Raw genomic sequence first — 13,209 nt, forward strand, 5'->3', positions numbered from 1 at the left:
AGATAGGGAAGGGGGTGAGGAGAGAGCGGGGCGGGCGCTCCCCGGTGGAGCGGGGCGGGTGTGACCTTGGCCGGGCCCCTCTGAGGGAGCAGCGGCGGGGGAGGCCGCGCCGGCTGAGGGGCTGCCCCGGGACTCGGGGCCTGGGGGGGCAAAGCCCCGCCGGTACCGACACCGGAGGAGCCTCCCTGAGGCGGGGAGGTACCGGTCTGGCGGTTAGGCCTTGCGGCCTGCACCGCGCCTGGGCCTCCGAGGGCCGGAGGCGCTGCCGGGCCGGGGCCGCGTCGTCCCCTCGGTGTCCCCTCAGGGCCCGGTGACTCTCTCCTCCTCCTTCTCCCAGTTCCACAAGGCCGGAGGCACAGGCCTGCTCGCCCCACCGAGCTGGTGGCATCTCATACCCATCGTCTTTTGTAAACGTCCGCAGCTGCCTTGGTTGCAACTCAAAAGGTTTTATTTGTAGGAATAAAACATTGAAATGAAGATTAGGCTCAGGATTAGGTGTGCAGCCTCTACAAGTACAGATCTGTGATTTCTCAGGGCTTTTCCCAAAGCTTGGCAGATTGCTCTGCTGCCACGTTTTAAGTTTCTCCGTAAATGTCAGCTCTGCCTTTCCAGAGCACAAAATTCGGGACATCAGTAAAATAAGTTTTATTTATTGATCGATTGCTGTGGGCCCCAGATAATCTCGTTCTCCCTGCAGCAGGATTGTGCCACGGGGACGTGTTGCTGCTGAGCTGGGGGGGAGCTGGGGGTGCCCCAGGCTGTTTTGTCCCGTTTGCTGCTGGTGGCCCCGTTATCTCTGTCCCCCTGCGGTGACGTGGGGGGGGTTCAACTCCCCGGGAGCTGCTGTTTCGGGGAGCGGTGTGACCACGCTGGAGGACCTGGCTGTAGTTTGCATCCCAGTTGCCCTCGTTAGAAGCACGGGTCGTTGCGTGGTCTGGGAAGGGCCCAAGCAGCTGACGGGGAGGCAGAGGTGGGGCTGGCATGTCACAGCGGTTTGACGACAAGAAAGCCAACGGCATTCTGGCTTGTATTAGAAATAGTGTGACCAGCAGAAGTAGGGAGGTGATTGTGCCCCTGTACTCAGCACTGGTGAGGCCACACCTCGAGTGTTGTGTCCAGTCTTGGGCACCTCAATACAAGAGAGATCTGGAGGTGCTGGAGCGAGTGCAGAGGAGGGCAACGAAGCTGGTGAGGGGGCTGGAAAACAAATCATATGAAGAGCGGCTGAGGGAGTTGGGGCTCTTTAGTCTGAGGAAGAGGAGGCTGAGGGGAGACCTCATCACTCTCTACAACTTCGTGAAAGGACACTGTAGAGAGGTTGGTGCTGGTCTCTTCTCACAGGTAATTAACAATAGAACGAGAGGGAATGGCTTCAAGCTCCAACAGGGGAGGTTTAGATTGAACATTAGGAAGGAATTTTTCACCGAAAGAGTGGTCGGGCATTGGAACAGGCTGCCCAGGGAGGGGGTGGAGTCCCCATCCCTGGCTGTGTTTAAGGGCCGTTTAGATGCAGTGCTGAGGGACATGGTGTAGGGGAGGACTTTGTAGAGTAGGGGAGATGGTTGGACTCGATGATCCCAAGGGTCTCTTCCAACCTGAATGATTCTATGATTCTATGAAGTGCTGCCTGTTGTACAGCAGAGCTGGTACCAGGCTGGCTCCCCGCAGAGCCCTCGGTGCTGAGAAGAGGCAGCTTTGTTTATTTAAAATGCTTTAAAACGTGGTGGCCTCTGACTCTGGCCGTTGGTTGGCCGTGAGGAGGGCTGCAGGCAGCCGTGGAGCTCGGGGGGACGATTCACCCCTCGGAGCGAGGGTCTCGGCTCAGGGGTGGTCTGGGCTGGCGTGGAGCCTTGCCCTGCCGGCCCTGCCACCCTCTCCTCTTTTTATTGAACCAGACAGTGCAGGGAGTCCCTGCAGCTCCCTCTGAGGTGTGGGGGATCCTCAGCCTCTGCCGTCAGCGGGGCCATGGCGTAAGCAAAGTCCTGGCCTCTGCTCTCCTCACCCCTAAGCGACCTCGGTTGCCATCGGGAGTAGGAACCCAACCTTACCTTGCGTGTAGGCTCCCCTTAAAGTCAGGGAAACAATTACCAGTAACATAAAGCTGGTAGAAAGTGCCAAATTAATAATGGAATAATCTCTTTTATTCTCTTGCGATTGTTCCCTCTGCTGAGGTGGAGCACTGCCAGGGACTGGGGGGTGGTTTGTGTCAGTTTTCAGATACACACGGCGTCTGTCCAGGAGTTCAAAGGAGCTGACACACCGACTGACTGTGCTGGTATCAAAGACGTTTTCTCGTTTAAAAGCTGCTCCTGCAGAGGCTTGGGGGCTGGTTTAAAAGGAAAATTAAGAACCCCAAAGGTAACAGCTAATGAGCTTGACATCCGAAGTAGGGTTAAAGATGGAAAACATCTAGGGAAGCATTCGGTGATTGGGGTCTAATTAGCAAAGCTTCTGTGAAGAACAGTCATAATTTGCTAAACTGAAATTCTTTGACCTTGTGGGTAAAGGAAAACCACTTTACTATTTAGATTTCCAGAAAACTTTTTAACAAGATCGCTGTTCACAAGCTAATGAAGGAAGAGGGTTGTGATGAGATGTTTTATTCATAACAGGGTAGATCAAAATCTGGACAGAAGATGTGGAGAAGAACAAAACAACAAAAAAAAAGCCCCGAGAAGAAAGACTTTGTGGCTTTTCATCTCGGCATCTCTGACAACAGTGTGCCTCGAACCTTTTTCTGATCATTAAATGCAGGAAATAGGGGAAGGAAAATCAAATGTGAAGCGGGGCTAAATTATTTAATTTACTCAAAGCCAGAGGGGATTTGTCAGGAGTAGGAGATGAAAGTGTGTTACAGGCAGGGCAATAAAAAGGGAAGGTGATGTGAGGAGGGATAATGTACAATCCTGCTGGTTTCTGAGTCGCTGTGGGTTTGTGACCTGGATGTGGCTGTCACTGGGGATATCCCTGGTGACATTTGGGTGGGGATCTGGTGCCTTTGGAACAACCTGGTGATGCTGGGATGGAAAAGTGAAGCGAGCAACCGATGCCACGTGTGTAAACAAGCAATTTGCCTGCCTTGGGAAGGCGTGCAGAGCGGGCCACGCTCTCGTTAACGCGGCTGCGGAGGGAGGGAGGGAGGGAGGGATGCAGAAGTAGGTCAGGGAAGTGAGGAGCCTGGGAGAAGGTGTAGGAGGAGGGACTGCCAGTTTGGGATCTACTTGCAGGAATTAAAAAAAAAAACAAAATGAAAATCCTCGTGACAAAATGCGCAGTAAAGCGAGGGGTCTGGGGAAAAGAGATGGTGTTTGTCACCCCTCGCAGCAGAAGAGGATTAGCATGTTCTGTGGAGTAGGAAAGTGGCAGATTAAAAAGGGATCAGTGCAGATGTACCCTCAGTCCTGGGCTCCCCAGTTCCTGAAGGATGGGGAGATGCTGGAGAGGGGACAGCAAAGAGCTACAGAGATGATGAGGGGCCTGGAGCATCTCTCGTATAGGGAGGTGCTGAGGGACTTGGGGCTTTTTAGTCTGGAGAAGAGAAGGCTGAGGGGAGATCTGGTCAATACCTATAAATACTACAAGGGTGGGTGTCAGGAGGATGGGGCCAGTCTTTTTTCAGTGGTGCCCAGGGACAGGACAAGAGGAAATGGGCACAAGCTTCAACATAAGAAGTTCCATCTCAACATGAGGAGCAACTTCTTCCAAGTGAGGATGGCAGAGCCCTGGCAGAGGCTGCCCAGGGAGGTGGTGGAGTCTCCTTCTCTGGAGACATTCAAACCCCACCTGGACACATTCCTGTGCAACCTGCTCTGGGTGGCCCTGCTCTGGCAGGGGGTTGGACTGGGTGATCTCCAGAGGTCCCTTCCAACCCATACCATTCTGTGACTCTGTGGAGGAGCTGGATGCTGTGGGGAGCCCTCGTGAACAGAAACGTGACATTCAGAGTGCGATGGGGAATGCACGTGGATGCTCGTAGCTGTGATTTGCTAACCTGAGGGTGCCACAGAGTTCAGTTTTGTCACCCTGCGCGGTGTCATAATCTGGTTTTTGCACAGTTTTCTGACTATTGACAGCGCAGGAGTTATAGTCACCTGAGTGCTTGGCTTCTGCTGTAAGATTTAGATAGAAGATGAAAGAAACACAATAGCTTTGTTATTTTGTGCTTCGAAATTACCAGCAGTGTAACAACAGAGGTTAATTACCAGGTTAGTGCTCACCTGGTTTAGGAGTTCGGGTTGGTGGCGGAGAGTTCTAGTGTTGGGCAACGGATTTTGAACCCCAAATTAAAGCTCATCTCCCTGGTGTTGAAAGTGTTTGCTGCGAGGGCGTTACTCTTTCCATTCCAAACCTTTTCCGTGCTGGTTGGAAATATTGGATTCTTCATGTCATCGGAGGCAGGAATTGCAGCCGTCTCTGACTGGGTCTGTGTTTTGGCCGAGTGAATTTCAGAGATCCAGGATGCACCAGGAAAAAAACCCTTTCCCTTTAACAAAAGCTGACTTTGAAGCCTCTCATTTGCATAACCAGAACTAAAGAAAACCAGGAGTAATCCAGGAAAGCGGGGTTTTGTGCCAGCTGTGAACCAAGTCTCGTTTCATTTGCCACTGAAGTTTTCCGTAGGTCAGAAGGAAAATGGGAACAATAAATGTGAAGCTATTTATGCTCTGTAAGTAGGGCAGAGCCAGAACTCTGCAGAAGTTTTCCATGGTGGAAATAGGTCTTTCTGCCTTGTGTGAGGAGTTTGGGCAATTCTTCTGTATATTTGATATAAAAAGGGAGCTCAGGGAGGATATAGAAAGGGAACTCAAGGGAGCCGGGTTGGTAGATTCTTGGCAAACCTCGAGTTTGTTTTGCTGTTTTCCCTGTGTTTTGGTGATGTCTGCTCAGCATGCTGGGTGTGAGACAACACAGGCTTGATTTTCACTCCAGTTACACTCAGTGCTCGAGTGGTGAATCCGTTGCTGTTACTTGTATGGTTTAAAGGGATGAAATTTAGCATTTCCATCTTTATTTTCCTTTCCAGTCCCTGGAGGATAGTAGATGACTGCGGAGGTGCTTTCACGATGGGAGCGATAGGAGGTGGCATTTTCCAAGCTATCAAGGGGTTCAGGAATTCCCCAGTGGTGAGTAAAACCATTTGAGAGCACATTCTGAGGGCATCCTGCTTTCTCTCCCCGTCAGCAGTGAGTCTGACCAGCTGAAGGTAGAGGAGAAATCATCCCTGTGCTGGAGTGGGAGTAATTAATGACCTGCCTGTCATTAATCCAAACCAGGGGGGTACATCTGGTGACCGGCTCAGGATCCAGATGGCTCCTTTGTCTTTCTGGGTAGAAGTTCTGCTTTCCCTGCTTGATCTGGTGACACCAGTGGGACCCTGGCTGAGGGACATCTCCCTCGGGATGGGGAAGTGGAGGGTGCAGCAGAATTTGTCCATTTTGGCTGATCTTCAGCCTTTGATTCCGTCTGCACATAAAGACGCGGAGCCTGGGCTGTTCTCCCTGCTCTGGCCACCCCTCTCCCTCCCTTTTCACAAATGGAAAGACACAAAGCCAGAATCTTTCCTCCTTCAGATTTATATTAGGGGGCATTATTTTCTTTAATTAATCTCTTATTTAATTATTAACATTCTTTTTTAACTAGATTTTTTTGATAGTTGGGTTTTGTTTAAATGCAGAAGTGTGTGTCAGCGTGAAAGCTGAAGTTGAGTTGATGCTCAAGTCAGTTTTACTTTCAGGATTTCTGTTGCCAAATTTTGACTAGAAACCTTTTTAAACATTTTAGAAAGTTTTAAAAGGTTTTCTCTGGCAAAAAAAGGGATTTTTGTCGAGTTTTTTGGTGTTACTTGTGTGACACTTAATAAGTTTGAGGTAAGTTTTGTAAGTAAATAACTGTTTCCAAACTAGTCAGATCCTGCAGACAATTAAATTGAAAAGGATTATAGACTTAACTATATTCTTAATTTTGCTTAAGACTTATTAAATAAACCTGTTTGTGCTTCTGAGTGCTTGTATCAAAAATAAAACTTGGGTGTATGTTCTTTAAATCTCCTTAAAGCACAGGAGAGTCCCAAGTGATAATTCTGTGGGGTCCTGGGTGACGTTTTTAGCACCAGACTCTGGAAGGCTCAGCACCACGTTCAGAAGCTGAATTCCTCACTTCCCTTAGCTCCCGAGACTGGGCTGAGGGACAAGGATTAAATCCTCCACCTGACCAGAAATGACTAAATTGGGGACAACCAGTGAGATTCCTGCTGCCAGTCCAGCCCAGCCCTCCGGGGATGTGGGGATCTGAGAGAGGCTTGTACTGAAATAGATGAAATACTGATGGAAATGGGATATAACAGAAGGGGTTTCCTCTCGCACGGCCCCGTGGGACTCCTGTTGGGTGGATTTCCCTGTTCTCCCCACAGAGTCTCCTCCCCATGGTTTCCTGCCCCTCATGCTCTGCTGGTGGCTCCTGTGCCAACTGCATGAGGTGACTGGGCAGCAGATCAGAGCAGAGAAATAATAAATGTCTCTTTTAGTCCCCAGTAGGCCACTCAGACTTTACACTCAAGTTATTTAATGCCTGATGGCTGTAATTCATTTCTGTAGTTGATGGGTACATTACGAGGGAGTGGTAAATACTAAGCAATGTGTAAAACAGTTTTTATCAGCTCCTCTCTTGAGGGCACTTAGAAATATGTCGGGCCTGTGGCAAGTTTTTGCTCTGTACAGATTGTCTGAATCTTCACTCTTTTAACTGTCATTTCTCTTTTATTGTAGGGTGTGAACCACCGGCTGCGAGGAAGTCTGACAGCAATTAAAACAAGAGCTCCACAACTGGGAGGTAATTAATTTTGTGCTTGCCTGGTGGCAGATAACCCAGTTTGGGAACATAATGTGGGACAAGAGCTGTGGGGCAGATCAGTGGGGTTTGTGAGTCCAGGCAGGAGGTAAATGTGGGTCTGGTTGCATCCAGGATTGGTTCAGGTGGGGAGGGAAGGTGCTTCTGTTCATGGTGTGATAAGCCAGGGTTAACAGAGGGTGGGATTGAGTGCCCCCTCAGCACGTTTCCCAGTGACACCAGGCTGTGTGGTGTGGTGACACGCTGGAGGGAAGGGATGGCATCCAGAGGGACATGGACAGGCCAGAGAGGTGGCCCCGTGCCAACCTCATGAGGTTCAGCCAGGCCAAGTGCAAGGTCCTGCACCTGGGTCAGGGCAACCCCAAGCACAAACCCAGGCTGGGTGGAGAATGGCTGGAGAGCAGCCCTGAGGAATCCTGCTTTCTCTCCCCGTCAGCAGTGAGTCTGACCAGCTGAAGGTAGAGGAGAAATCATCCCTGTGCTGGAGTGGGAGTAATTAATGACCTGCCTGTCATTAATCCAAACCGGGGGGTACATCTGGTGACCGGCTCAGGATCCAGATGGCTCCTTTGTCTTTCTGGGTAGAAGTTCTGCTTTCCCTGCTTGATCTGGTGACACCAGTGGGACCCTGGCTGAGGGACATCTCCCTCGGGATGGGGAAGTGGAGGGTGCAGCAGAATTTGTCCATTTTGGCTGATCTTCAGCCTTTGATTCCGTCTGCACATAAAGACGCGGAGCCTGGGCTGTTCTCCCTGCTCTGGCCACCCCTCTCCCTCCCTTTTCACAAATGGAAAGACACAAAGCCAGAATCTTTTCTCCTCCAGATTTATATTAGGGGGCATTATTTTCTTTAATTAATCTCTTATTTAATTATTAACATTCTTTTTTAACTAGATTTTTTTGATAGTTGGGTTTTGTTTAAATGCAGAAGTGTGTGTCAGTTCACAAATGGAAAGACACAAAGCCAGAATCTTTTCTCCTCCAGATTTATATTAGGGGGCATTATTTTCTTTAATAAATCTCTTATTTAATTATTAACATTCTTTTTTAACTAGATTTTTTTGATAGTTGGGTTTTGTTTAAATGCAGAAGTGTGTGTCAGCGTGAAAGCTGAAGTTGAGTTGATGCTCAAGTCAGTTTTACTTTCAGGATTTCTGTTGCCAAATTTTGACTAGAAACCTTTTTAAACATTTTAGAAAGTTTTAAAAGGTTTTCTCTGGCAAAAAAAGGGATTTTTGTCGAGTTTTTTGGTGTTACTTGTGTGACACTTAATAAGTTTGAGGTAAGTTTTGTAAGTAAATAACTGTTTCCAAACTAGTCAGATCCTGCAGACAATTAAATTGAAAAGGATTATAGACTTAACTATATTCTTAATTTTGCTTAAGACTTATTAAATAAACCTGTTTGTGCTTCTGAGTGCTTGTATCAAAAATAAAACTTGGGTGTATGTTCTTTAAATCTCCTTAAAGCACAGGAGAGTCCCAAGTGATAATTCTGTGGGGTCCTGGGTGACGTGTTTAGCACCAGACTCTGGAAGGCTCAGCACCACGTTCAGAAGCTGAATTCCTCACTTCCCTTAGCTCCCGAGACTGGGCTGAGGGACAAGGATTAAATCCTCCACCTGACCAGAAATGACTAAATTGGGGACAACCAGTGAGATTCCTGCTGCCAGTCCAGCCCAGCCCTCCGGGGATGTGGGGATCTGAGAGAGGCTTGTACTGAAATAGATGAAATACTGATGGAAATGGGATATAACAGAAGGGGTTTCCTCTCGCACGGCCCCGTGGGACTCCTGTTGGGTGGATTTCCCTGTTCTCCCCACAGAGTCTCCTCCCCATGGTTTCCTGCCCCTCATGCTCTGCTGGTGGCTCCTGTGCCAACTGCATGAGGTGACTGGGCAGCAGATCAGAGCAGAGAAATAATAAATGTCTCTTTTAGTCCCCAGTAGGCCACTCAGACTTTACACTCAAGTTATTTAATGCCTGATGGCTGTAATTCATTTCTGTAGTTGATGGGTACATTACGAGGGAGTGGTAAATACTAAGCGATGTGTAAAACAGTTTTTATCAGCTCCTCTCTTGAGGGCACTTAGAAATATGTCGGGCCTGTGGCAAGTTTTTGCTCTGTACAGATTGTCTGAATCTTCACTCTTTTAACTGTCATTTCTCTTTTATTGTAGGGTGTGAACCACCGGCTGCGAGGAAGTCTGACAGCAATTAAAACAAGAGCTCCACAACTGGGAGGTAATTAATTTTGTGCTTGCCTGGTGGCAGATAACCCAGTTTGGGAACATAATGTGGGACAAGAGCTGTGGGGCAGATCAGTGGGGTTTGTGAGTCCAGGCAGGAGGTAAATGTGGGTCTGGTTGCATCCAGGATTGGTTCAGGTGGGGAGGGAAGGTGCTTCTGTTCATGGTGTGATAAGCCAGGGTTAACAGAGGGTGGGATTGAGTGCCCCCTCAGCACGTTTCCCAGTGACACCAGGCTGTGTGGTGTGGTGACACGCTGGAGGGAAGGGATGGCATCCAGAGGGACATGGACAGGCCAGAGAGGTGGCCCCGTGCCAACCTCATGAGGTTCAGCCAGGCCAAGTGCAAGGTCCTGCACCTGGGTCAGGGCAACCCCAAGCACAAACCCAGGCTGGGTGGAGAATGGCTGGAGAGCAGCCCTGAGGAGAAGGACTTGGGGGTGTTGGTGGGTGAGAAGCTCCACAGGCCCCAGCAACGTGCGCTGGAGCCCAGAAACCCCCCACCCCTGGGCTGCATCCCCAGCCCCGTGGCCAGCAGGGTGAGGGGGGGATTCTGCCCCTCTGCTCTGGGGAGACCCCCCCCAGTGCTGCCTCCAGCTCTGGGGCCACCAACAGCAGAAGGACATGGAGCTGTTGGAGCGGGGCCAGAGGAGGCCCCGGAGATGCTGGGAGGGCTGGAGCCCCTCTGCTGGGAGGGGGGGCTGAGAGAGTTGGGGGGGTTCAGCCTGGAGAAGAGAAGGCTCCGGGGAGACCTTGGAGCCCCTTCCAGTCCCTCAAGGAGGGGGGCTCCAGGAAAGCTGGGGAGGGACTCTGGATGAGGGAGGGGAGCCCTAGGAAGAGGGGGAAGGGTTTGACCCTGCAAGAGGGGACTTGCAGGGTCTTTGACCCTGCAAGAGGGACCTCCCTGCAAGAGGAGCTGAGCTGTGGGGAAGAACTTGTTTGGTGTGAGGGTGGTGAGAGCCTGGCCCAGGTTGGCCAGAGAAGCTGTGGCTGCCCCATCCCTGGAGGGGTTCAAGGGCAGGTTGGAGGGGGCTTGGAGCAACCTGGGCTGGTGGGAGGTGTCCCTGCCCAGGGTGGGACTGGATTAGGATAAGGTGCAAAATTGCTCTGCATCATTCTCTATGTGGAAATATGTTTAGAAATGGAAAAATTTGAAAGTTCCCTGGGCTCATCTGGCTTTATTGGAATGGAAGTTCCATTATGATCACTGTTTGTTAAGCTTCTTGTCATTAACTATAAATTAGTAGGATTATATATAAAATATGTGTAATTTGTGTGTCACCCCACAAATTGAGAATTTTTCTCAGTCTTGATTTTAATCTATTTTGAGTTCTTTGGGAGTTTGTGTGTACTTCCATGTCTGAAACCAGCAGTTTCTCTTGATTACGTGGCTGCAGCACGAGTGGCTCCAAACTGCTTTCTCCAAACTGTTTCTTGTTTATTTTCTAACAGGTAGCTTTGCTGTCTGGGGAGGGCTCTTCTCCATGATCGACTGCAGCATGGTCAGAATGAGAGGGAAAGAAGATCCGTGGAATTCCATCACGAGCGGGGCCCTGACCGGAGCCATATTGGCTGCCAGAAGTAAGAACCCGAGCTCTGGGGAGGAAGTTAATTGAAAAACTTCTGTTTTCTAAATGTACTCATCGTTACAGCGAAACAACAGTCTGCGATACCCAAATTGGAATTTACTTGCTCAGGGAAATTGAAGAGTGGATACTGAAGAGAAAGATAATCTGAAACTTTTGTCCTGTGCTTATAGAATCATAAAATTGTCTGGGTTGGAAGGGACTTTCAAGATCATTGAGTCCAACCATCAGCTCAACTGATAAAACCCATCACTAACCCATGTCTCCAAGCTCTATGTCAACCCGGCTTTTGAATCCCTCCAGGGATGGGGCCTCAACCCCTTCCCTGGGCAGCCCATTCCAAGGATTAACAACCCTTTCTGTGGAAAAATTGTTCCTCATCTCCAATCTGAACCTCCCCTGGGGCAACTTGAGGCCGTTTCCTCTTGTCCCATGGCCTGTTCCTTGGGAGAAGAGACCACCCCCCCTGGCTACACCCTCCTTTCAGGGAGTTGGAGAGAGCCAGAAGGTCTCCCCTCAGCCTCCTTTTCTCCAGGCTGAACACCCCCAGCTCCCTCAGCTGCTCCTCACAAGTTCTCCAGCCCCTTCTCCTTGTGCTCCAGACCCCTCACCAGCTCCGTTGCCCTTCTCTGGACCCGCTCCAGCCCCTCAATGTCCTTTTCTTTTGTTGTGAGGGCCCCAAAACTGGACACACACTCGAGGTGGTGCCTCACCAGTGCCCAGTCCAGGGGGACCATCACCTCCCGAGTCCTCCTCACCACACTGTTCCTGGTGCTGGTGGCCTTCTGGGCCACCTGGCACACTTATAAAAGTAATAATGATGTTCTCAGACATTACCCCGTTCCTTTGTTTCCTTGAGGAAGAGGAGGGGAGTTGCCCAGTAATTATCCTTTTGTTGGTGATGCTAATGAGGCTTAACGGATGCAAAATTCAGAGGCTGCTTATAAGAGAGATAATAACTGAAGGGAGAGAGCTATAATATGCAAAATAATGCACCAAAGAAGTAAAAAAAAAGTGTTTTGTGCTTTTTATTTGCAGATGGCCCCGTTGCCATGGTCGGATCTGCTGCCATGGGAGGAATTCTCCTGGCTTTAATCGAAGGAGCTGGTATTCTCTTGACAAGATTTGCCTCCACACAGTTCCCCAACGGTGAGGAACCACCGCGCTCCGGTGTCTGAAGGCTCTTGTAGCACAGCCATTACTCACCAACCTCAGTCTCACCATGGAGCACGGCTGCTCCACCAGCTTCTGAGGCTGCAGGAAGCCCAGGAGGAGCCCAGAGCATCACCAGCTCCATCCCAGTGGGCAACTGGAGGTTGTGGGGCTGAAATTGGGGACCCAGGGCTGAAAGTAGGGACGTCCCTGCCATCCTGCCCTGTCCCCTGGGGCTGCCCCACAGCCTGGCAGGTGGTGGCAGCAGGAGTTTAGTCGATGGAGGGTGACACAGGAGGTGTGCAGATTGTGGGGAAGGGCCTGCTGTGGGCTGTGTCCCAGTATAGACACTGGTTTAAATGGGCTGATGGAGATCAGTGGACAAATAACAGATAAAACATTTCAAAGGGGGTGTGGGAGTGGTGGCGTTTTTTTTCTTAACTTCTTCATAAACTAGATCCCTTTTGTGTTTTTTTAACATAAGCTGGGGTGTCAGCCGAGTCAGGAACCATTTATGTTACTACTTATGTCACAAAATACTCTGTACCTCTTGCCCCAGCTTATTTTGGGAGGAATTCTGAGCAAAAAGACCAGTGGAAAGGATTAGTGACGAGCCACTAACTCCCGAGAGGCTTCCTCTCGGGTTTGTTGCCTGATGTTCTTTGTTCCATTTAAAATCCTAAGAGTTCCTGGCCTTCGTGCCCAGCCATTTTCAAATGAAGCTGCTTTAGAGGAAGGGTGTGGTTTACCTGTTAGGATTTCTTCTCTGGGCCTGGCACACAGTAAATGTATTGCTTCCCTCCAGCAGAGCGGCAGCAGGAGGAGTCGGGGAGCTGACTCCGCACTGATTTGTTCCGTCTCACTGGCTTGCTTTATTGTCGGGCAAGTTACGGTGGGTAACCCTTTACAGAGTGGCTAAGTACAGCCACCCTTTACAGAGTGGCTAAGTTCAACTGGAGGGCAAGAAGGAAGTCACAAGTGGTGTTCCTCAAGGGGCCGTGCTGGGGCCAATACTGTTTAACATTTTTATCAATGATATAGACAGGGAGATTAAAGGCACCATCAGCAAGTTTGCGGACGACACCAAGCTGTGTGGTGTTGTCGATACACCAGAGGGACGGGATGTCACCCAAAAGGACCTGGACAGGCTGGAGAGGTGGGCCCAGGTGAACCTCATGAGGTTCAACAAGAGCAAATGCAAGGTTCTGCACCTGGGCCGGAACAATCCTCGCCACCAATACAAACTGGGGGGGGAGGGATTGGAAAGCAGCCCTGAGGAAAGGGACTTGGGGGTTCTGGTGGACGAGAAGCTGGACATGAGCAGGCAGGGGGCACTTGCAGCCCAGAAGGCCAATCACATCCTGGGCTGCATCAAAAG

The 13,209-nt window shown here is 50.1% G+C and overlaps 1 protein-coding gene across 2 annotated transcripts in view; it reads left to right on the plus strand.

The window, feature by feature from the left end:
* TIMM17A (translocase of inner mitochondrial membrane 17 homolog A (yeast)) overlaps nt 1-13,209 on the plus strand; it is a 14,886-nt gene that overhangs the window by 154 nt on the left and 1,523 nt on the right. The window contains exons 2-5 of one of the 2 annotated variants that reach the window (XM_014951324.1): nt 5,024-5,123; nt 6,765-6,828; nt 10,546-10,674; nt 11,718-11,828. In XM_014951324.1, coding sequence (XP_014806810.1) covers nt 5,024-5,123; nt 6,765-6,828; nt 10,546-10,674; nt 11,718-11,828 — 404 coding nt within the window. Of the gene's footprint in view, nt 1-5,023; nt 5,124-6,764; nt 6,829-9,025; nt 9,090-10,545; nt 10,675-11,717; nt 11,829-13,209 lie in introns of both variants that reach the window. The other variant, XM_014951325.1, reaches the window with a different exon arrangement.

The sequence above is a fragment of the Calidris pugnax genome, unplaced genomic scaffold, assembly GCF_001431845.1.
Source record: "Calidris pugnax isolate Ruff unplaced genomic scaffold, ASM143184v1 scaffold194, whole genome shotgun sequence".
Taxonomy (NCBI): Eukaryota; Metazoa; Chordata; class Aves; order Charadriiformes; family Scolopacidae; genus Calidris; species Calidris pugnax.